At 65.2% G+C, this 23,898-nt stretch overlaps 2 protein-coding genes across 2 annotated transcripts in view; both read right to left on the reverse strand.

Moving 5' to 3' along the window:
• Positions 1-371: 371 nt before the first annotated feature.
• Positions 372-13,266, reverse strand: Pwp2 (PWP2 small subunit processome component). Its single transcript, XM_048346158.1, has 21 exons — positions 13,190-13,266; positions 12,917-13,029; positions 11,763-11,857; positions 11,374-11,473; positions 11,079-11,222; positions 10,003-10,138; positions 9,645-9,886; positions 8,933-9,076; positions 8,781-8,851; positions 8,234-8,370; positions 7,943-8,091; positions 7,666-7,813; positions 7,319-7,469; positions 6,647-6,827; positions 5,593-5,740; positions 4,157-4,265; positions 3,269-3,334; positions 2,278-2,496; positions 2,047-2,197; positions 1,892-1,966; positions 372-811 (listed from the first exon to the last, which is right to left on the reverse strand). The coding sequence occupies exons 1-21, from the start codon at positions 13,205-13,207 to the stop codon at positions 637-639; spliced, it is 2,772 nt and encodes a 923-aa protein (XP_048202115.1). The 5' UTR covers positions 13,208-13,266; the 3' UTR covers positions 372-636.
• A 1,509-nt stretch (positions 13,267-14,775) lies between these two features.
• Trappc10 (trafficking protein particle complex subunit 10) overlaps positions 14,776-23,898 on the reverse strand; it is a 61,091-nt gene continuing 51,968 nt past the window's right edge. The window contains 6 exon segments of the mRNA XM_048346159.1: positions 14,776-16,357; positions 17,156-17,350; positions 19,623-19,800; positions 22,077-22,190; positions 22,192-22,248; positions 23,273-23,399. Of these exon segments, the coding sequence (XP_048202116.1) occupies positions 16,119-16,357; positions 17,156-17,350; positions 19,623-19,800; positions 22,077-22,190; positions 22,192-22,248; positions 23,273-23,399 (910 nt within the window). The 3' untranslated portion in view covers positions 14,776-16,118.

A 23,898-nucleotide genomic window follows, 5' to 3' on the forward strand; every position in this document is an offset into this window, starting at 1 on the left:
ACTCGGGGGCCACAAAGCGAGCGGCCCGGTGGCGCCAGGCGCGGGTGGGCACCCCGGGAAGGCCCGGCTCCTCCGCGGGGCGGGCGCGGGTGGGCACCCCGGGAAGGCCCGGCTCCTCCGCGGGGCGGGCGCGGGTGGGCACCCCGGGAAGGCCCGGCTCCTCCGCGGGGCGGGCGGGTGGGCACCCGGGAAGGCCCGGCTCCTCCGCGGGGCGGGCGGGTGGGCACGGCAGCGCCCGCCGTCCTGGGTCGCAGCCCGGCCGCTGTGCACCGAGTTGCCCGGTTCCGCCTCGCACACCCACAGCGCACTGCAGTAAACACATTATGCCGCAAGTGTAGACCCAAGTCCTCACATCTGTAAAAGGTCGTGTTTGATGTCCGGGCTCCTCGCGGGGCTATCTACACCACAAACATGAGCCTCTCTCCCCTCGGGGAGGCCAAGTCCAGTTACCCGCACCCCCGGCCTCCTGGGCCGGCTGCCCACGGGCCCACCCCGGCACCCGCGGGCTCACAGCGGCGGCGAGTCTCTACCCCCAGCAGGGCGTCTCAGAGCTCTGGAGCTCCGCGTCCCGGACCCGGGCGGCACAAAGGCTCCACGGGTTGTCTGGAAGGTTCAGGGCAACCATCAGGAGGCGATCTACACCAGCATCCCCGCTTCATCGTCACCGCCGGCTTCTCTGAGTAGGTGCAAACTGTCCTCATCTGATGACTCCTCCTCTTCCTCCGGTCTTGGCGACTCCAGGGCTCGTTTTATGCCCCGCTGCTTGGACACTGCCAGAGCGTACTGGATATTGTAGCGGTTCCAGTCACAGCTGTGGGCATGGGGCCAGGTCAGCACAAGCCCCCCACCCCCACCCCCTGGCATGGAGCGGGTGAACTGTGTCTGCTCCAGCCGCCGCCTCGTCCCCATGCCCACGCCTCCTGGCCTCTGGAGCAGCGGCCTGCCCGTGCTCGCCTCCTGGCCCTCGGCAAGTCACTCGGGGAGGAAGGGCGCGTTCTGCACCAGCTAGCTCTCCACACTCACGGGACCATGACGTTGCCCCTTCACCCCACGGCACTGCTGGCAAGAGCAAAAGCGAGGAGACACAACTCGCACCCAAGAGCCGCACCCCTGCACGGGTGGTGATGTGGCCGTTTACACAGGACACAGGACTCTAAATCGATCCAAAGCCGGTGCTGGCACCGGAGGCCGAGAAGGATTCCTCTCTCCTACAGTGGGGGAAGGCACGGGGCCTCCCTAGAAAGACCAGAGAGCGGCACGGCCCCTGCAGCCTCAGCCTTCCTACAGGGCCATCGGAGGAAAGGCAGGCGGAGGAGGGCTCCCGCTAGAGCTGAGACCCAGAAGACAGAGGCCCATGGGACCACAGGGCACAGACACCGGGGCACTGGACAGAGAGGAGGCCTCGCGTAAGCCCGGCTGTCTCTCGTCAGGACAATCTGGTTTTATAGTCCAGGCTCTGCCTGAGGGGTGTGTAGGGGCAGAGGTGCACAGACACCAAGAGCCGACCTTGGTGGGCTGGCTGGCTGGAGCCCATCCCCACTCCCCTGCTGGGAAGCCCTGTGCAGGTAGAAGCGGCCATATCCCAGGAGCCCAGGCCGCCTGGCCCCGAGGCCGTGACCAGCGTCCACTGCCCACGCGACATGCAACTCCAGATGAGCGTCTGCCCCTCGTCAGCCCGCCCGCCCAACTCCTCCAGCGGCATTAGGAGCCACGGCACCCTCCGTCCTGTAGCCGCACCAAGGCGGGCCGCGGCCCATTGGCAGGAGGGAGGGAGAACTCGCGCCTCCAGCCCGGAGCCTTCTCCCCAGTCAGAAGACGCGGGAGCAATCCCGGCCCGGAACCCGCGATGCCCGCCCTCCGCCGCCCCCAGCCCCGCGGCCCGCGCACGTACAGCTTAGCCATGTCGTCCAGGTGCCGCTGCAGGCCCTTCTGAAGAAACTGGACCATGGGCAGCACCTGCCCTGCCCTGCGAAGGAGACACGCGCTGAGTGCAGCCGGGACGGGGACCCAGCCCGCCAGCAGGGGGCAGCGGCGAGCCCACCCTACCTGGACTTGAGCCTCTGTCCGTGTGACACCAGCAGGCTCTGCGTCCACAGGAGGTAGAACTCAAGGTGATGGGACCCTTCAAAGCAGGAGGCCAAGAACTCGAGCACCTTGTCCACGTACAGCTCCGGGAGAGACGCGCCGATCACCTGGACTGTGAGCAGGACTGGGCTCAGAGCCGAGTCTGGGGAAGGGTGGGCCCCTGGCCTCGGCAGACCCGCACCCCTGGCTCACTCTCGTCGGGGGGCACGGCCTCCAGGGCCTCCTGGGCCAGCTTCTTCTCGTTGAGCTGGAAGGCCATGAGGATGGCCCGGGCGAAGTCCTGCCGCCGCAGCGCCTCTCGGATGCGCCCAGGGGTGACGCTGGTGTCCAGCTCAAAGGGGTCAAAGAGCATCTGGGCGTCCAGGGAGAAGACGAGGAGCCCCTCCGTGCTGGTGGCGGCCCAGCAGCGCCCTAGGGAGAGAGCAGCCGAGGGGCTTCGCAACTGAAAATGGCCTGCTCGCCCTGGGGCCCTGCGGGAGGGGAGACGGGCGCCCCCTGGAGGCAGGCGACCCGCCGTGCCTGTGCCAGCCAGCTGTCGCCCGGGGCACAGGGCCCTGCCGCAGCTGCTTAGGCTGCCACCGTGCCCGGGAGGCACCCACGTGACCCCGAGACCCGTGACCCCGATGCCCGGCCCCCGGCCCCCACGTGGCCCTGAGACCTGTGACCCCGAGGCCCGGCCCCCGGCCCCCACGTGGCCCCGAGACCCGTGACCCCGATGCCCGGCCCCCGGCCCCCACGTGGCCCCGAGACCCGGCCCCCGGCCCCCACGTGGCCCCGAGACCGGCTCCCGGCGGGCCCACATGGGACACCCACCCACCCGTCAACCGCCCTCCCACCATCTGTGCGGGCCTCGTGCTGGCTGAGGGCCTCACACAAGTGCCGCTGTGCTTCCAGGGGGCGTGGGTTTCCCCAACGGGCCCGCCCTGTCGGCCTCCAGACCCAGGCAGGGCCCCAGGGCGCAGGCCTCTGGGAGGGGCAGGGTGGGAGAGCGCCCGTGGAGTAGTCAAGGGCATGGGGGCTCCGGCAGAGCTGCACAGACACGTCCCCCGGGTGAGGAAGACCATGTGGCCCGCGAGTACCCACAGGGACAAAGCCCGCAGAATCTGCCAGAAGCTCTGCAGCTGGCCTCACACTGAGAAAAAGGCCCGAGAACGCACGCGAGGATCAACTAGCCACAGCTCACCGGTGGGGGAGAAGCTCAGTGAAGTCACTCTGATTTCTGGCTTAAAGTGGCGAGAGCTCATGTCACCTGGGAGGGATGGGCTGCGGTTACTGGGCAGCAGGTCCCAGCCACTCACCTGACACACGGGGGCCACCCTTCAGGGCACCCCATGGCCGCTGCGGCTTGCCGTGGGGACACACCAAGGCCAGCGGCTCGGCCCCAGCCCCCGGGCCTGCACCAAGGCCAGCGGCTCGGCCCCTGGCCCCTGGGCCTGCACCGAGGGCAGCGGCCCGGCCCCCGGCCCCCGGGCCTGCACCGAGGGCAGCGGCCCGGCCCCCGGCCCCCGGGCCTGCACCAAGGCCAGCGGCTCGGCCCCCGGGCCTGCACCGAGGGCAGCGGCCCGGCCCCCGGCCCCCGGGCCTGCACCAAGAGCAGCGGCTCGGCCCCGGCCCCCGGGCCTGCACCAAGGGCAGCGGGAAGCAGCACTTGCGCTCCCCTGCCCGAGGCTGCTCAGGCGCCGCTGGCCGCCCCGGGGCTGCACACCCGCGGACGAGGCTCCCAAGGCAGCCGCGCCGGGTCAGCACACGGCGCTGGTGGCTCAGCAGGTTTTCCCCAGCCTAGGGTGGACTCACTGTGCAGTGCGGGGCGGGGGCTGCAGGGAGGCTCTGGCGTACCTGGTGCCCGGGTGCAGGTCCCCGAGTCCCCCTCGCACCCCGTGCAGCAGCACTGGGTCCGTGGAGCGGCTGGTAGGGCTCAGCCGCACAGGGGGGCCCTCCCACCCCAGGAGGCAGGCGACTGGGGGCCCCCCGCCACTGCTCCGTCCCACCAGACGCCACGATGCGGAGTGCCAGCCAGGGAGCGCGGCTGCCGCCAGGACTGGCGCAGCACGGGCACAGGGCCTCCACGCACCTTTCTTGACCCCAGGCAGTGGAACTGCAACCCCGTTTTCCTCCCCGGCATCTTGGTCGATGAGGGCCAGGTTGCCGAACTCCGTCATCTTCCTCCGGTTCAGGAATTCCTGGAAGAGCAGGGGCAGTGGGCACCTCCGCTTCTCCTTTCCACACAGGTCTCCAGGCGCGGCCAGGCCCAGCGGTGGCCACCGGCGGACTAACCACGGTGCGCACGCCCAGCGGCTGCTCTGCTCACAGCCCAGGGCGTGCGCGAGGGACCCGCCCACACGCCGGCACCGCACGCCCTGGCACCGGGGGAGCCGCACGCCCTGGCACCGGGGGAGCCGCGGGCCCTGGCACCGGGAGAGCCGCACGCCCTGGCACCGGGGGAGCCGCGGGCCCTGGCACCGGGGGAGCCGCGGGCCCTGGCACCGGGGGAGCCGCGGGCCCTGGCACCGGGGGAGCCGCGGGCCCTGGCACCGGGAGAGCCGCACGCCCTGGCACCGGGGCAGCCGCGGGCCCTGGCACCGGGGGAGCCGCGGGCCCTGGCACCGGGGGAGCCGCGGGCCCTGGCACCGGGAGAGCCGCACGCCCTGGCACCGGGGGAGCCGCGGGCCCTGGCACCGGGGGAGCCGCGGGCCCTGGCACCGGGGGAGCCGCGGGCCCTGGCACCGGGGCAGCCGCGGGCCCTGGCACCGGGGCAGCTGCGGGCCCTGGCACCGGGGGAGCCGCTCCTCGGGCAAACCCCAAGGACAGTTTTTCCCCGGATGCAGAAGCGTGCGCGCTAGGCGGGGCCTGTCTGAATGGTGGCCGTGGCGGCTCCTGCACCCTCTGCCCACCGTCCTGCAGCGCACGGGGCCCGCGAGGGGCGTGGTGAGCGGGACAGGGGCCCGCCCGTGGGACTGTGAGGCAGACCTCCTGCACCGGGCTGTGCTGGGCGGGGCCCACCAGGGCCTCCTTCCAGGGTTCCCGCCCTTGCAGGGCGCTGGGCACGCCCCCCCGCACCCCCCCACAGGGGCGGCCACGGCGCATGCGCTGGGCACGCCCCCCGCACCCCCCACAGGGGCGGCCACGGCGCATGCGCTGGTCACGCCCCCCGCACCCCCCCACAGGGGCGGCCACGGCGCATGCGCTGGGCACGCTCCCCGCACCCCCCCACAGGGGCGGCCACGGCGCATGCGCTGGTCACGCCCCCCCGCACCCCCCGGGGGCGGCCACGGCGCATGCGCTGGGCACGCCCCCCGCGCCTCCCCCCACAGGGGCGGCCACGGCGCATGTGCTGGGCACGCCCCCCCGCACCCCCCCCTGGGGCGGCCACGGCGCATGCGCTGGGCACGCCCCCCCGCACCCCCCCCCGGGGGCGGCCACGGCGCATGCGCGGGCTCTCACGACCTCCCGGGCCCCCCCCCCCCCGGGAGCTTCCGTGGCACCTTGCGGCCCGGCACCACCGCTCACCTCCATGGCGTCCAGAGAAAAGTTGCAGGAGAGCTCGAACCGCTTCACCAGGATCTGCTCGCGCACGTGGTAGAGGCACACATACTTGGACATGCCTCCGGCGAGGATGTTCTGGCCGTCCGCAGAGTAGCACAGCGTGGTGAAGGCCCTGGGCGGAGGACGCGGGCGCTCAGCGCACCGAGGCCACGTGGAGGCCCAGAGGCGAGCCCCCCGCCTCGCCGTGCGGGGCACAGACCAACTTCCCTGACGAGGGGCCCGGCGGGCTGCGGGGGGCAGCGCGGGACTGTGGGGTGCTGGCCACACACACAGCAAGCGGCACACCGCCGTCAGCCCTCCCGGGCCTCTGAGCAGGCTCTGCGGCTCCCACAGCCGGAATGGGGCCGAGGCCAAGCCAGGGGCCAAGACCAGGGCAGCGACCCGCGGTCAGGCGGCCCAACGGGGGAGAGAAGGAATGCCATCGCCACCTAAGACTTGTGTCCAAGGCCACCGAGACCTGCAGAGCGCAGGGCCCTGCCCGTCGCACAGACGATGCCACGGCCCTGCACACGGAGCTGCCCACCAGAGACGGGCAGCAGACACCGGCCCCCCACAGGCAGCGGAGACAAAAGGCAGGGCCGGGGCCGCTGGGAAAGGGCTCGATTCCACAGTAAGCGGACGCCACGCCGCGCGTGGACAGGAGCTCACGCACAGCGTGCAGGATGGGCTGGGACCTTCCCAGGCCCTCTGCACTCCCTGGACACCCGCAGCTGGCAAGGGCAGGTCTGGACACCCCGCGGCTGGCAAGGGCAGGCCTGGGCACCCCGCGGCTGGCAAGGGCAGGTCTGGACACCCCGTGGCTGGCAAGGGCAGGTCTGGACACCCCGCGGCTGGCAAGGGCAGGTCTGGACACCCCGCGGCTGGCAAGGGCAGGTCTGGACACCCCGCGGCTGGCGAGGGCAGGCCTGGGCACCCCCCGCGTCTTTTGGGGAGCCGCTTCAGGAAGCTCGGAGCGAGAACTGTGCTCCGGGACGAGGCCCACCCAGCACCACCGCGGTGCCCGGCGCCCGGCACTCACTTGCCCTTGGCTGAGTGCTTGGCTGTGACCTTGTCCAGCTCCTTCCTGCCCGTCTTGAGGTCGCGCCTGCCCTCGATGGAGCCGGTCTGCACAGCGTTCTCGGGGTCCCAGAAGGTGATCTGGGAGTTGAGGGTGGCCACAGCCAGCTCCGCACCATCAGGCCGAAACGTCACTGCCAAGGCTGGAGGGAAACCAAGTCAGGCCCCGGGAAGAGCCCAGCGAAACCCCCTCTGGGAAAAGTACCAGCTCTGGTGGGCAAGGCACGGGCGTGCAGCGGGCTCAGGTTCTACGGGCCCGCCACGGGGCAGCCTGGCCGGCAGGGAGGCGGGCGGGCGGGGGGCAGCTCGGGCACAGGAGGCGAGGCGGCGGCAGCCCCTGGGCCACCCGCAGTGGTCCACAGAGCCTCGGCCTTCTCGCGGGTCACGTCCCGGGGGACAGGGGTCACGCTCAAGGCAGCTCCAGAGAGCAAGTAGGAGCCTCAGCGAAGACCCAGGGCTCCCAGGCTAACCCGGCAGGGGAGGGAGCTTCGCCCAGGCTCGCCCTGCACCGGCTCAGACACGCCGGAAACAAGGCAGAGCGAGACGGGAGGAGGAGGAGGAGGACCAAGGCTGGACGCGAGCAGAGCCCCCGCCCCCCACCCCGCCTCCCCGTTGTGCCCCGGGCTCCGGCTACCATCAGAGGACAGGGCGAGTGTCTCCTTGGTTCTCCAGCTATCAAACATGTCCCACAGGCGGACTGTCTTGTCCCAGGAGGCACTGGCCAGGATGGACTTCATGGGGTTAAAGCTCAGACCGCTAATGGGACCCTCGTGGCCAGACAAGACCTAGAGCGGCAGGGGACAGAAGAGGCCAGGGGAGGGGTGCTCAGGGGAAGCGGCCGGCCGAAGCCTCCAGTCCTGCTCCTTACCCACCCCCAGGGAGGCGAAGGGGCCCCGGAACCCCCGCCAGCGCTCGAGCCCTGCGCAGCCCCCCAGCACCTCGACACCCTGAGGACAGCCCGGCGGGATGACGGGCGCTTACGTCGAGAAGCCTGCCTGTCTGCATGGACCACACGAAGACCTCGAAGGCGTCCTGGGCGCCCGCAGCCACGATCTCTCCGCTGCAGTCCACAGCCACGCAGGAGAACTGGGTGGGGCGCGGGGACGTGAAGGTGCGGAAGTTCCGGTACCTGCCGGCCCAGCCCCGTGTCAGCGGCCTCCTCCGCTGCCCGCGCCCCTCCCCTCCCCATCTGCAGCCCTGCCCCGCGCCCCTCCCCTGCCCTCCCCCCGCAGCCCTGCCCGCAGAGGGGAGGCCTCGCCTGTGAAGGTCGAAGGCTCGCACGGTGCCGTCCATGGACGAGGTCACCACGACGCGGCCCGTGGCCGTGAACGTCACGCCCGTGACGCCACTCGAGTGCTCCGTGAAAGTGACGAAGCAGAAGCCACTGAGGGTGTTCCAGAGCTTCACCTGCAGGGAGAGCGCAGGAGCTACGCACCCCGGCACCCCACCCCCTGCCCACGCCCGGGCCGCCTGAAGAGGCTCCCGCCTCCCCGCCCCCAGCCCCGCTCACACCTCCGGGCCTGGAGGAGCCCCCGCCCCCCGCACCCACCTTGCCGTCGTCCCCGCCAGTGACGAGGTACTGGCCGTCCGGGGAGTAGGCCAGCGCCACCATGCTGTTGAAGTGGCCCTGCTGCTTGAGGACGTAGGACTCGCTCTGCCACTCCCACACCAGCAGCTGGCCCAGGCCTGCAGCACACCGCCCCCGCCCCAGCCCGCGCTCAGCACCAGACGGGGCCCCGCACCCCGAGACCCCACGCCCACCCCCCACCCCGCAGCTCTCCAGAAGCCGCGGCCTAGGCGGTTCCAGGAGGAGCCAGCGGGGCCCGCGTGCCGGTAAGAGAGCACGGCGTCCCCGGGAGCCACCGCCACCGGCAAGGCCCCGTCCCAGCAAGGCGAGGCCGCGGCCCCCGGCTCTGCGCCCCGGGGCAGGGAGACGCCCCCGAGCAGCCAAACGCGATCCCCGGGGCAGGGAGACGCCCCCAGCAGCCAAACGCGATCCCCGGGGCAGGGAGACGCCCCCAGCAGCCAAACGCGATCCCCGGGGCAGGGAGACGCCCCCAGCAGCCAAACGCGATCCCCGGGGCAGGGAGACGCACCCGAGCAGCCAAACGCGATCCAGTCCCCAGAGCTGTTGATGGCCACCGAGGAGACCCTCTGGTCGGAGATGCTGCAGAGGACAGAGAGGACAGGAGGGTCGGCACGCTCGCCCCGCCCCGGGCCACCCCGGGAACCCCCCAGGGAGGCTCACCTCAGGGAGTGGATGAGGTTGAACTCCGGGAGCTCATGCAGGTGGAAGATTCCAGAAGCAAAGCCCGTGACCAACAGGTGGGTCTTCTTGTGATAGGCGGCGGCGGTGAGGTTGTTGAAGTCTCCTTCTTTATTGAAGAAGTACCTGGGTTGGGGGGTCGGCGTCGGGAACAGGGAAGGAGCGAGTCCATGTGATGGCAGCCCCAGGCCAGAGGCCGGCCGCGCGGCGGGGCAGCACTGTGCCACGCCCCCTTCTCTCCAGGGCACCTGCTCCCTCCGGACGCCCCGCCCCATGGCCCCCCCCCCCCCCCCCGTGCTGACAGGCCGCCCCCACCAGCATGGCGGTGCCCTTAGTCGGGGGGGGGGGGGGGGGCGCGTGCATCGAGACCCACCCTCACCGTGCTCCTTCCCCTCCAGCGGAGGCCTCAGCCCCCACGGCACCCCACGTCGAGCCGGTGTGGATGTCCTGCCCCCAGGCCCCACTTCCACTTCCCTGACATCAGCTCTCACAGACCCGGGGGCCTCCGAGACGGTGCGTCACGGACGGTCTCGGTGCCTCAAGCACCCAGTGGGTCTCAGTCCTAAGCCCACAGCCTCCAGGTGCCCACGCCTCTAGGAGGTGCACGATTTGGGGGAGTCGCCGAGGGCGGGAGAGCCCTCCCCCCCCATGGCAGGAGCGCCCGTACCCAGACACCCACCCTCGAGAGACCTACTTGGCCAGGCGCGAGTATTTCACTTTTCCCGCCTTCTCCTGCTCGGTGGGCATGGCCTTCCCCCGGATGGTGGTTTCTTTTTCCCCTTCCTCCTCCTCCTCCTCCTCCAACTCCCCCTCCCCGTCCCCCTGGCGCTGCAGCAGGTCTGCCCTCCAGCCCGTGGGGGCCTTCAGCCGCAGGCCCTCGGGGGCCGTGTCGCACTGCCACACGCACAGGGCTCCGTCCTGGCTGAGGGAGTAGAGCTGCAAGGGAAGCGCAGCACGTGTGGGCCCCTCCCGCCCTCACCTCGGGGGCAGCTCCGTCCCGTCCCGTCCCGTCGGCCCAGGGCCACGCGCAGGGGCTCTCGGGACAGACTCACGTCCAGGCTGTCCGCCTCAAAGAAGCAGGCCACGATGGCATCCTTGTGTCCCCCCAGTGCGTAGTAAATGAGGTTGTCCCAGCGCTCGGCTCCAAACACCCACGTGGACATGTCTTTGCTCCCGACCACAAAGCACCTGAAAGAAGGGGCGGGAGCTGCTCAGGACTCGTAGCGGCTGAGACCACCTGAGCCCCGTGGAGTCTGCAGTAGGCTAAGACCACCACACACACACACACACACACACACACACACACACACACACACACACACGCACACACACACACGCACACACACACGCACACGGTCGGTGCCCCACACAGAGGGCTCCTCTGGACATCAGCGGCTTCCACCCCATGCCTTTGCTGGGACAGGAGCGACTCCTCCAAAGACACACATGATATGCCCCATCCGAGAAAACTGTTCCCACACAGGAGTGAGGCTACACCGTCACCGTGTCAGAGGCACAGGAAGTCTCAGCGATGTGGGCGCCTGGCCCTGGCTCAGCAAGCTGACACACACAGCCGGCACTCCTGACCGGGGCCAGCACGAGTGCCGGAAGCAGGCAGAGGCATGGCCAGCGCCGCACCAGCACCAGCAGCTGTGGTCAAGGAAAACCGAGACTCCAGACAACTCGGGACAGGGCAGCCAAGGACCCATCCCGACATCACCGCTGGCTGGCCTGGTGTTTAAGACAAGTGCAGGCGGTTGGGGATGGGGATATGGCCTAGTGGTAGAGTGCTTGCCTCATATACGTGAAGCCCTGGGTTCAATTCCTCAGCACCACATATATAGACAAAAGCCAGAAGTGGCGCTGTGGCTCAAGTGGCAGAGTGCTAGCCTTGAGCAAAAAGAAGCCAGGGACAGTGCTCAGGCCCTGAGTTCAAGCGCAGGACTGGCAACAAAAACAAAACAAATAAACTAAGACAAGGGCAGGTGGAACTGCCCCATTCTGTTGCCAGTTTCTAGTGACAAAGGCAGGTGCAGACCTGACCCGAGTCCGCTTCCTGGTCCCCAGGGGAGCTCCCAGGAGAAGGTCTCCACAAGCACTGAGCACACCGCAGGCCCCAGCGCCTCACCTGGAGTCGTCCGTCCAGTCAACGCACGTCGTCTCGTCATAGGGTCCAAAGTAGGTTTTGTCCAAGACGAACGCGTTGAATTCTCGCTTCCTCCCGGGAGCATGGTACATCTGCGCAATGTTGCCCTTGGTGACAACAAATTTCCTGCAAGAGAACCAGGAATGCAGGCGCTATCCAGAAGCTGGCACCGGGTACCTGCCTCCTCGTCTACTACGCAGGGGAAGCCTGTGCCCAGGTAAACACCCCAGGCCCACGCGGAAGGAGCAGCAGTTGGCCCGGCAGCCAGTGCCCTTACCTGCCGTCGGGGGAGAAGGAGACGCTATGCACAGAGCCCTTGAAGTGGAAGTGGTGCAGCACCGACCTGCAGACCAGGCTGACCAGCAGCGCGGCGCCCCCTGCAAGAGGCCAGGGTGTGACCCTGTGGCACCCCTGGAATCATCCCCAGACTGGGCACTTGCTTCACAGCTTCACACACAGGGCTAAACCAGAGGGTGGCTCTGCATGCCTCCCTGGGGCCCCAAGCACTAACTCCAAGAGAGATGGTGACCACCTCTGCCCCCACCACTATTAGCACAGGGCGCAGAGGACGCAGAGCCACCCCCCAGACAGCCTGGCCCCAGGGGACCCGACCGCCACCTGGAACCCCGGTGACCCCATCCTCCCACACCCAAGGCAGGGCGTCACCTTCATCCACGAGGATGGCCAGACGGCCGTCGGGGGACAGCCCCACACACTTGATGTTGTACTTTGTGGCCAGAGGCAGAGTGTTTGATCTGTTGCTGCAGAAGGCAAAAACCATAGAGCACAGTGCCATCAGACAAGGGACAGAGCCCAGAAACAGATCAGCAGCCGGGCTCACCAAGGGCCCACTGGACCACAGTTCACCTCTTACCCTGGACCTTCTCCCAAACTGCCCCTGAACTAGGTCTGGGGAATGGTACAGCCCAGGCACTGCTTCGTGCTGAGTGCCTCCTACTCAGGAGGCTGAGATCTAAGGATGACTGTTTGAAGCCATCCCAGGCAGGAAAGTCCGTGAGACTCTCATCTCCCAATAAACTATTTGGAAAAAGCCAGAAGTGGAGCTGTGGCTCAAGTGGCAGAGTGCTAGTCTTGAGAAAAATAATCATAGGGACAGTGCCCAGGCCCTGAGTTGAAGCCTCAGGAGTAGCACCAAAAAAAAAAAAAGAAAAAACAAATGTTAAGAGAAAAACTGGACACATCTCTAAGAGTCAGGACCAGGTTCTAGTTGTCTTATTGTCCAGGTTTTCTTCAACATGTCCTTCTTCACCTAGAGAGACCCTTTAAACAAAATGGAAACACTGCTCACAGACCAGTCTTGTAGGAAGATGGGGAAACTGAAGCCCAAGGCTACCCAGCTTGGGTTTGTGAGTAAGCAGACCTAAGCAGTCTCACAAACAGAAGTCTTGCTCAGGCTGCAGAGGGTCAGCCCAAGACCTTCCAACAACTGTGGGAAGGAGTGGGGTTCTTCCGACAGGACAAGAAGGGAGCTACACAGCCCAACCTAAGCAAAGCCCCTCCCCCCCCAGCTGCCAGGCTGGCTGCTCGAGGCCTGCCCATGGCATGATGACTTGGGGTACCATGTCTAGCACCCCTGGCGCCAGGGCCCTGGGGCCTCCTCTAACGGGGAAGTGCTGATGGTGAGCGGCTCCTCCCCCCCCCTCAGGAGGGGCAGGGTCCCTTCCCGGTGAGTTCCAGCTTTAGGGGCAGTGGCAGGGTCTTGGGTGCAGGAGGCCCAGCCCAGGCACTGGAATGGGTGAAGGGAACCGGCTGGCAATCCACCGGCCGTGCCCTCGGCGCCCCCCTGGCGGCCCGCTTACTTCTTCAGGTCGAACACGGTGACTCTGTTGCCCACGGGGCTGATCAGCGAGTTCCCATCGCGCGTGAAGTTTAAGTCTCCATGCCGATAAACGGTGCCCAGCAAATTCGAGAACTGAGGGGAAAGGGCGGCCGTCTCAACGCCGGGAGAGACGCCCCGGCCGACGCCCGCCGGCCCGGCGACCTTCCGCGGGGCACGAGCCCCGGGCCTGCGGCTCCAGCCCGGCCCGGGCGTCCGCGGCCCGGGCGCCCCCCGCGCGCCCCGCTGCGCTCACCCGGTAAGCGAACTTCATCCCGGCGGCCCCACGTGTGTATCTCAATTCCAGCACCAACTTCCGGCAGGAGACAGGAAGTCCCGCCCTACGCTTCCGGGGCGGGACTCCGGAAGAGCGCCCCTCCAACTTCCCCTGCGTCCTGTAAAGGCAGCACCGCCCCGGGGCGGAGCCTCCAGGGCCCCGCCCACCCCGAGGCCCCGCCCACCCGGCTCTCCCGCCGTCATCACGAATGGGCGGAATTAACCCCGCGAGGGCGGCCACCTTGGCATGGCCTCACCTCTCAGAACCCTAGTGATCCTGTGACACCACTGCCATGGGTTGGGCGGTGGGGGGGGGGGGGGGGGGGAGAGGGAACAGTGCAGGGCTTTCCTCTCCGTCCTTCCTTTTTTGCTGGTTGTGGGTCTTGAACTCCGGGCCTGGGCACTGCCCCTGAGCTCTTCCCCCCAAGGCTGGTGCTCTGCCACTTGAGCCACAGGGCCGCCTTCAGTTTTTGAGTCACCGGGACTTTCCTGCCTAGGCTCAAACCACCATCCTCAGATCTCAGCCTCCTGAGGGGCGAGGATTACAGGTGTGAGCCACCAGTACCCACTTGTTCAGTTTCATTCTAAAAATGTAATCTTAAACACTGGGGGAAAAGATGAAGAGGGGCTCTTCCGTGGAGATTCTATTCTCGCCACCCAAGACTTAATATAGGAATCGGACCCGCTGCCGGCAGTACAGAACTACAGGTACAAGTTATTTTTCAGATTCAACACAGTGCACACATTAGAATCCGCAATTAATCATTTTCCAGATCATCCGAGACCCTCATGAAATTCACAGAAATTATCAGCTGGTTTCCATGTGCTGCTACGTGCTCTCCAGGGTACCTGCACCATGGGTGTTGCTCTTGAGGCACACGGTCCACTGGTTCCCCCGGGCAGCATCTGCTACAGCTAAACAAAACCAGCTCGTTTCCCATACACAGCCCTCCAGCTACCCTGTGGCCAGTATGAAGACACAAAAACGACCTTAGCTTTTGAATTTTTTTTTAAAGATCGAAGTATTTATTTTAGTTTGCAAACGATCTTCTGAATAACTGGAGGATTTGATTTCCATTTCCACATAAGAAATGACCAAAACAATTTTAGGTTTCCCTTTTTTCTCTTCCTCAAAATGGACGTAATTAGAAAAACTCACCCTGAGAACACAGAAACAAGAAAGTCAGAGTTGTGAACACCAAATCCTGTTTCTACCCACTGAGGGAGAACACAAAACAGCTACACTTGGACAGGGGGTGTTGCGTCCTATCTCAGGGCTGGCCCTGAGGACTGGAAGCTTCTTTGATAGAACTGAACCTCAGGGCCCTTCGTTCACGGGCCGGGTCATCTAATGGGTCATCAAGTTTGATGGTCATGATGATAACAACAATACCTTATTTAGGGGCCCAAGAACTTTCCTTAGAGTCTGAAGTTCTATTTTGCCTTATTAGTTTGATCAAGTTTATTAGTTTTAAACTGCATGGAAGGGAGATTTCCTAAAAGTTTAAACTCGTGGATATTTATCTTCTTTACGAACTCAGCTTTTACAAATGATAACGACATGGGGGGGGGGGGAATCACACCATCTTTATTTGCTGAACAATTGAAAAGTCAACATACAGAATACTGAAATGACTGCCTGTGGCCCTGGCCTCAGTCTGTGCTCATCGTGGGTACCAGGCTCGAGAGCACACTGCCTGCAGGGTCAGTGGCGCTGAAGGAGGCTTCCGGGCCCCCGGCTCACACACTTCCGGTTCCTCACTGAGGCCTCACTGCTGCCAGACCCAACATCTACTCCCACGCCGTGCCCACGAATTCACACCACTCCATGTCATATGTACAAAAATACATCGCTTTGGAGAGCTGAAAAGGTTTCTTACATACAACACGTATTTACAAGCTGTGATGTTCACGCCAGTAAAAAGAAATGCACATTTATTTTGTCCTTGATTTTTGGTGCAACTTATACATAAACATTACATCAGTTAGTCTGTACTTTTAAAAATAATGAATCAACCATATGTACAATTGAATTTACAACCCAAAGTAAGTAAACCCGTTGGTACGGTGCACCGCCCCAGGTGGCTGGGCGGAGGCGGCACGCAGGCCCGCCCTTCCCGCCAGCCCAGCGCCGAGCCCTCCTTCCCCGCCCTAGAGGAAGCATCTGAACTGCTAAGACTTAAGGTGCAAAGAAAGATGTTGATTATACAGCTACAATTATATGTACAGACTTTAAAAGTGAGAGAAAAATAACGTATTAACCCCCACATTTATAAAGACAATCAAAATAAATATATATTTAATTCCGAGTGCATATGATATTCAATCGACATCGAGGGGAACCGGGAATACAGAAACATTTATTCCGAACCCACTTGTGCACCGAGCTGCTCCGTGGCTCCAGACGGTGGCACCAGAGTCCACGGCGCTGCCATTCCAAGGCACAGCGGGGTTACGGCTCCTCCGAGCCCCACCCTATCCCCCCGCCCACTGCTCCCAGAGGTGTTAGTGTGGAAAAGCACAGCTAGGTGACCCGGACCCGAGGAGAGCCCGAGTCCAAGAAGACTGCGCGGCCCCCAAAGGCGGTGACCTGCGCACAGAGCCCGCCGACAGGAAGCTGCGGCGGTGGAGAGAGGGAGGACGGCACGCTTGGGGAGCAGCCCGTCCGGGAGGGGGGAGGCCGAGGCTCTGAGCACACGCTGGCGGACACCAGTGTGGGTGGGATGAGAAAATAACCATGGATCCCGGGTCAGACAACATAAAGGGATGCGCGCCTCCTCCGGCCAGCTCCACGGCCATCGCGGTGCCTCTGTGGCCAGGCAGGGTCGCCCCGTCTGCTTAGAGCTAGCGCGCGCGGACAGAGAACGAGCCCGCCACAGCCCCGACCGCGCGCGCAGCCGTCGGGGGTGTCATGTGATGCTCACTTCCAGGACGTGGTCGTCTTGGCTGGGAATGACCAGGACCTGCGTGCCGGCGCTGGCGTTGAAGACCTGGCCGGGGGGCAGGGCCTGGAGGCGGGGCATGGGCAGGCCCTTGAGCTCGCCGCTGGACGCCGAGTGCACGCTGCCCCGGCTCCGCACGCTGCCGCAGTCCAGCTGGTCGTCCAGGTGCTTGTCCACCGACAGGCCGTCGTTCTCGATCCAGCTGTCTGTGCAACACAGAACACGGCCTAAGTCGTACCCCCTGCGGCCCCCCCCCCCAGCAGGCAAGGCCACCCTCAACTCGGGGTGCTGCGTGAGGCACTGCCTGGGCAGCGGGGGCCCCGGGGGCCTGGCCACAGCGGGGCTGGCGTGCCCTGCGTGTTCACTCTCACCTGTCTGCCCACCCAACGCGCACTCTGCACGGGTGGCCAACAATCCTTCCGCCGCATAGTGGTGCAGCGCGTGTGCAGAAGAAACCACTGTGTGTGTGTGTGTGTGTGTGTGCGTGCACGCACGCGCGTGCTTGAACTTGAACTCAGGGCTGCTCAAGGCTAGGGTTCTACCATGTGAGCCACAGCTCCCGTTACAGCTGGGTGGTTTTTTCTGGTGGTAAATTGGAGATAAGAGTCTCCTGGGTTTTCCTGCCCAGCCCCACTTCCAACTGCAGTCCTCAGACCTCCGCTTCCTAAGTAGCTAGGATTACAGGCGTGAGCCCCCGTGCCCGGGCACACTTAGAGGTTCCCCCTGCGCTGGCGACACGCGCTCTGATCTTCCTGAGACTCACGGCAGCAGAGACCGGAGCTGCGAGCCGGTCCTGCCCTCACCAGCGGAAGCGGCCAACGCGAAGCCGCGGCTGCCTGTGCCTTTTGGCTGTCGCATGTTGTTCTGGTTCCCTGGTGTCCACTCGGGTATTTTATCTGAGCAGCTCCGTGTTGGCTGACTGCCCCGCACGCGGGAGAAGCTAGTGGGGGCGGCGCCTAGGCTCGGTGGGGTAAACGCGGATGGGCTGCGGGCTGAGTCCTTACCGGCGTCCAGCTGTGAAGAGTGTGTGGAGTGGTGGGGGAGGTACTTGAACAGCCGGACGTCAGGCAGGGGCAGGTAGCCCGCGAACAGCGGCATCACCTCCATGTGGACTCGGTGGGTGGCCCGGGCCGCCAGCGGCATGGAGATGACCCCGCAGCTCTTCCCGCACACTGCCCAGTTGCTGCTGTTGTCCACCACTGCAATGAGAACGGGCCGCTGGGCGTCCACGCGCCTCGCCCTCCCTCCCGCCTGCGCGAGCAGCGGAGCACGGCCCGGGGGGCGCAGGCACGTCCTGTCACGCCACTGGCCACAGTGGATGCGTCTGGAAACGCGAGCCCTCCCTCCGCATGAGGCACGCAGGGCGAAGACGGGGGGCACTGGGGTGGCGCAACCTCCAAGACCAACGGCCGCACACGCGACGCCAAGGCCGTGGAGCGGGGCTCGGGCCCCCGCGCGATGGCCTCCGCAGCAGGGCCGTCCAGTGCGGAGGGCGGTCTCTTCCGGGGGTGCGCTGTCTGCCCCCAGGCTCCCCGGCCCTTCCCGGAGAGGCAGCAGCCTCTTCCACCATGGCTCCCTCCGCTCGGCCATTCCGCCTCACCGCAGGTGTGAGAGCAACACAAGCCGCCAACCGGGGGCGAAACACCTCTGAACCGGGGAGCCATCAACGGTGGAACACGCGCCAACGACTGCGTGAGACGAGACCGCGCCTCGTGCCCGGCTGGCAGAGGCCGCTGTCCGGCTCCCGTCAGCAGCAAAGACGGCCACACAGGTGACCAAGGCGAGCGGAGCCTCCCTCCCCTCCCCTCCCCTCCCCTCCCCTCCCCTCCCCTCCCCTCCCCTCCCCTCCCCTCCCCTCCCCTGGCGAGCTCCAAGTCTGTGTGAGGCTGTTGCCTCCTCACGTGCCCCCCAGCACGGAACAGGGCTCAGAGTGGAAGCAAGCTGAGAAGCCAGCGCTTCCCTTCCACTAAGCTAGACACCAAGGAGACTGGAGGGAAGGCAAACCAACACTAGCTTTCCTTCCTTTGGGGCTACGCTGACTTTTCATGAATATCCTGTCAGGAGGTTACTACTGCTGCAAAGTAAACAAGTAAACAAACACTTGGCTTGTGAACCACGCGTTTAGAGCAACTTTGAGAACCACTGGGCTGAGGAAGCCAAGGCCTTAGAGGAGGAGGGTTGGAAGAAGGGTGGGGGAGAGTGGGAGGGGTGAGGTGGGGAGGGCTGGGAGGAGCTTGGGAGGGTGGTAGGGTTGAGGTGGGGATGATTGGGAGGAGCCTGGGGGGTTGGGAGGGGTGAGGTGGGGAGGGCTGGGAGGAGCCTGGGGCAGTGGGAGGGGTGTGTTGGGGAGGGCTGGGAGGAGCCTGGAGGTGGTGGGAGGGGGTGTTGGGGAGGGCTGGGAGGAGCCTGGGGCGGTGGAAGGGGTATGTTGGGGAGGGCTTGGAGGAGCCTGGGGCGGTGGGAGGGGGTGTTGGGGAGGGCTGGGAGGAGCCTGGGGCAGTGGGAGGGGTGTGTTGGGGAGTGCTGGGAGGAGCTTGGAGGTGGTGGTAGGGGTGTGTTGGGGAGGGCTGGGAGGAGCCTGGGGCGGTGGAAGGGGTGAGGTGGAGAGGGCTGGGAGGAGCCTAGAGGTGTTGGGAGGTGTGTGTTGGGGAGGGCTGGGAGGAGCCTGGAGGTGGTGGGAGGGGTGAGGTGGGGAGGGCTGGGCGGAGCCTGGGTGGGTGTGAGGTGTGAGGTGGGGAGGGCTGGGAGGAGCCTGGAGGTGGTGGGAGGGGTGTGTTGGGGAGGGCTGGGAGGAGCCAGGGGCGGTGGGAGGGGTGAGGTTGGGAGGGCTGGGAGGAGCCTGGAGGTGGTGGGAGGGGTGTGTTGGGGAGGGCTGGGAGGAGCCTGGAGGTGGTGGGAGGGGTGTGTTGGGGAGGGCTGGGCGGAGCCTGGGGCGGTGGAAGGGGTGAGGTGGGGAGGGCTGGGAGGAGCCTGGAGGTGGGTGGAGGGGTGTGTTGGGGAGGGCTGGGAGGAGCCTGGAGGTGGTGGGAGGGGTGTGTTGGGGAGGGCTGGGCGGAGCCTGGGGGGTGGAAGGGGTGAGGTGGGGAGGGCTGGGAGGAGCCTGGGGTGGTGGAAGGGGTGAGGTGGGGAGGGCTGGGAGGAGCCTGGGGGGGTGGGAGGGGTGAGGTGGGGAGGGCTGGGAGGAGCCTGTGGGGTGGAAGGGGTGAGGTGGGGAGGGCTGGGAGGAGCCTGGGGGGGTGTGAGGGGTGAGGTGGGGAGGGCTGGGAGGAGCCGGGGGGGTGGGAGGGGTGAGGTGGGGAGGGCTGGCTCTTGTGTCTTCGCTGCTTCAGGGGCCAGGCTGGACCTGGGTGCCAGCGCTCCAGGTGCGGCTGTGTTGGCCCCTGGCCGGGATCAGCCCCGCCGGGAGCTCTGGTCCCCCAGCCCTGGACTGCTGTGTAGCGATGCTGCGTGGAGCCAGCGCCTGGCACCCACCTTCGTACATGAGCTTGGTGGACAGGTACTCGTCGGACTCCACCAGCGCCTCGTCCTTGTCCACCTCCAGCAGCGCGGCGAGCCTGGTGATGGACACCTCCAGAGAGCAGAGCGAGCCCGTCCTACAGTACTGCGCTCCGGTCGCGGGCAGTATCTCAGCCTTCACCGTGTACAGAGTCTAGGCAGGCAGGGACAGAAAAGCCACGCCCGTAAACCCAAGGCTGCTGAAGGAAGGCAGGGCAGCCGGCACCGGCACGCAGCCTTCGTCCCTGCGGCCGACCCCTCCGGCCCACACCCAGGACCCCTGGGAGCTGCAGCACCAGAGCCCGGAGATCTTCTTCTTCATTATGGACAGTCCCCAGCATAAGAAGAAAGTGGCACAATAACCCTCCCTACGATCCCGACTCAGACTTGAAGACTACCAGCCTTCTGCTTAACTGCTCCAGCCATCTACTTGTCTACAGTTCTGAACGTGAGCTACGTGTGTGGACTGTTTAGCTGACTGAGGTACTGGGGTTTGAACCCAGGGCCTCACTTGCTATTATTAAGCAGGTGTTCTTCCACTTGAGCCACCTGCCTGAGGCATTTTAAAGCAAATTCCGGACAATCTGGACGTCTCACTCCTTATGTTCGGCAAACGTTAATGAAAACCACAGACATCTCTCCAGAGCATACCATTACCACATCTAGTAACAGGAACACAAAGTCCTGGGTGCGATGCAATCCAATCCAGAGCCCGCTTTCTCCATAGCCAATCCCATCCTCCAGGGCCCGTCACACACGCCTAGCATAACCAACTCAGCAGCCAGGGCCAGCGGGGGTCAGCGCCCCGCCAGTGGTGAGGCCGCGGACACAGGGCCGCGGGCCCTCGGTGCTGCTGAGGCTGCGGGGTGTGACGGAATCCGGCCTCTTCAATCCCGTCACCCACCCTACGGGCTCAACGGATGAGCTGCAAGGAAGGTGGCTGCGGCCCCTCCTCTGCCCTCCCCTCCCCACACGCGCAGAGCAACTGCGCGCGGCCAGAGGCCAGCACAGAGGCTGCGCCAAGTCTTGCAGACAGGACGGGGCTTAAGGGCCGGGGGAGGAATGAGGTCTCATAGTAAAGAGAGAAAGCACAGCTATCACTACCCGTTCCAGTGCTTCCCAGCTCAAGTTTTCAGTGTTTTCTTTGAAAAGGATACTATGCTACCAATCATGCTTAATTCTAAGGCTAAATTTGAAATGTCAAAGAAAACATGTCAAAATAGTGTGGTTCAGGCAGGTGTGGAAAACTGATAATGTCAGAAATGTAATCAACATCTCAGATAAAAAACAAAAACCCCTACCAAGTTTCTTTCTTTTTTTGTTTTGTTTTTTTGGTTTTTTTTTATCTGTTTGCTTGCTTTTTTGGAGGGGGGGAGGTGCTACCCCTAGGGCTTGAACTCAGGGCCTGGGCATTTTCCCTGAGATTTCTGCTCAAGGTTGGCACTCTACCACTCGGGCCACAGCTCACGTCTGGCTTCTGGGTGGCTCACTGGAGATAGCACTCTTACTGACGTTTCCGGCCACATTAGCTTTGAACCTCAGTCCTCCATTCTTAGGGCTCCCAAGTGTCTAGGATCACAAGCACGAGCTACCAGCGGCTCAGCGGCACATCTGTTTTGTGGTGTCCGTGACCTGACAGACGCATGCGCACAGCCGGGCCTGGGCCAACTTCAACACTACTGTCAGCCGCACGCTCGAGTTGGTTTCTACCAATATAGAATCGGCAAATTCCCACAATGTTTTCTGACTTTCGTTTTGAAACTAGATAAGCCTCCGAAAGCAGTGCCCCAAGTAGAAGGCGCTGATGCAGACAAGGCAGCTGTGAGCGCGTCAGGAGGCCCTGGGCGCGTGGCTGGGGTGCGTGGCACCTCAGCCTGGGCCTCCGGACAAGACCGGAGCTTCAGAGGCGAAGACGGCTGGTGCTGACCACTCACCACGCGCAACTAACTGCCCCCAGCCCCGGTGCTGACCACTCACAATGCGCAACTAACTGCCCCCAGCCCCGGTGCTGACCACTCACCATGCGCAACTACCTACCCCCGCCCCCAGCCCCGGTGCTGACCACTCACCATGCGCAACTACCTACCCCCGCCCCCAGCCCTGGTGCTGACCACTCACAATGCGCAACTAACTGCCCCCAGCCCCGGTGCTGACCACTCACCATGCGCAACTACCTACCCCCGCCCCCAGCCCCGGTGCTGACCACTCACCATGCGCAACTACCTACCCCCGCCCCCAGCCCCGGTGCTGACCACTCACCACGCACAACTACCTACCCCCGCCCCCAGCCCCGGTGCTGACCACTCACCACGCACAACTGCCCCGCAGGCCCTGCTTTGTTAGACTGAGCATCTCCTGGAAGTCGGGGGGTGACAGAATGGCGTCCCCTCGCGTCCCCCCCCCCCCCCAGTAATACGTTACGTTACGTACAAAGAAGTTTTCCACTTGAAACTCGTACGTGTAGGGCTTCAAGGAGATGGCCAGCTGCTCCTCCGCCGCCGGGGAGAAGGCCACCGAGAAGCGGCCGTGCAGCGCGGGGGGGGGGCTCCCGAGTCCATGCCAGCTCCCACACGAAGAACACCGACTGCCGGCTGCGGATGTGCTGCAGGGAGAGCGCACACCGGTCACGCCACGCGGCCGCCCGGCCCGGGAGCAACACGAGCGGGAACGCGTTCGGGTCCCGCTCCCCGGCTGCCGGCACGATGGCGAGGTGGGGGAGCCGGGGGAGCCGGGGGAGGCGGGCGCTACGGGGCCGGCCTCTGCCTCTCCCTTCCTCTGGCTCCACGCCCCCTCCGGCCTCCCCCAGCCACCGCGAGGCCAGCAGCTCTGCCCCTCGACAGCCCCCCCCCCACTGCACAATGCGATGCTGCCTCGCCACCGGCAGGAAAGCAGCCGGCCCGGCAGCCATGGCTGAGACTACGGGCCAAGCTAAAGCGCTCCCGTGCAGGCGCGTTTCTCCAGGCGGTGGCACGCCAACCGTCACCTACCAAGCCCGGCGTGACGTCTGGCCCACTGCTTTCTACTCAACAGCGAAGCTGAGACGGAGCACAGAAGATGGCGGCCAAACGCCACCCTGGACACGGTGCGCACCTGCGCGGGGCAGGCGAGCACGCCAGGTGCTCCTGGGCACGGCTTGCGAGCACACGCACGCGTGGGGAGCCCCTCGTCTTTCTGGCAGAGCAGCGTGTGAGGAAAGGGCACAGGCCGGGTGCCCCCGCCGGCAAGGGCACCGCACGACCCTCACAACCACCCCAGCAACAGGGAGCGGGCAGCACGTGACGGGAGAGGGAGCACTGCCTGCGTCCGCCCGAGCCACGCATGGCGTTCAGTGGTCGCCTCCTCCTCGCCTAACCCAGCGCGGGGCTCAGAGCCCGCGTGTCCACACACAGAACCCGGCTCTGCCACGGCCAGCAACTCCAGCCGGCGCTCCCCTGAACGCGAGCTCAGCACGCGGGCCGGGCCGCAGGGGGGACCCACGCTCCCCTGAACGCGAGCTCAGCACGCGGGCCGGGCCGCAGGGGTGACCCATGCTCCCCTGCACGCGAGCTCAGCACGCGGGCCGGGCGGCAGGGGTGACCCACGCTCCCCTGCACGCGGGCCGGGCCGCAGGGGTGACCCACGCTCACCTGCTGGGGCCGCGGGCTCAGGGGCGTCATCTGCAAGTCAGAGCCCCGGCCAGTGTCCTCCAGATTACTATCTGACAGCTCGAAGTCGACGTCTGACAAGTTCTGCACACACACTTGGACATATTTCCTGAAACAGAAAGAATGTGATTTGACTTTGTTAGGTCTCACTGACCAGGGAACCAGAATAGGGACAAGAAAAAGAAGAAACGGTTACACAAATTTCCACATTTGACTCTGTACTTAAGCACCAGAGAGAAAACAACAAAACCCCCAAATCCTCTCCAGCAGCGCGTGTCTGTGGGAGTGACCGGAGGGACTGTCCTGAGGTGCTTTTCTACAAGACAAAGCACCGGGTTTTCAGTAACTGGCGCTAACGGGCAGATAGCAGGGAGAGTAATTCATCAGGCCGAGTACACATCCAGCCAGTCCCAAACGACAGACCTTCGGAAGGCTGAACAAATGCAGCTCACCAACAAGCGCGTGGCTTGGGACACTGGGGAGAGGTAAAGGAGACTCTCCGTCCAGTGGCTTCTGTCTGGACCCCAAGTCAAAAAAACTGCCAGGTATCACTTGGGGGACAGGGAAGACGTGAATGGACGGGGTGAACCGGGACCCGGGGATGACTG

This window comes from Perognathus longimembris, chromosome 5, assembly GCF_023159225.1.
Source record: "Perognathus longimembris pacificus isolate PPM17 chromosome 5, ASM2315922v1, whole genome shotgun sequence".
NCBI lineage: Eukaryota > Metazoa > Chordata > Mammalia > Rodentia > Heteromyidae > Perognathus > Perognathus longimembris.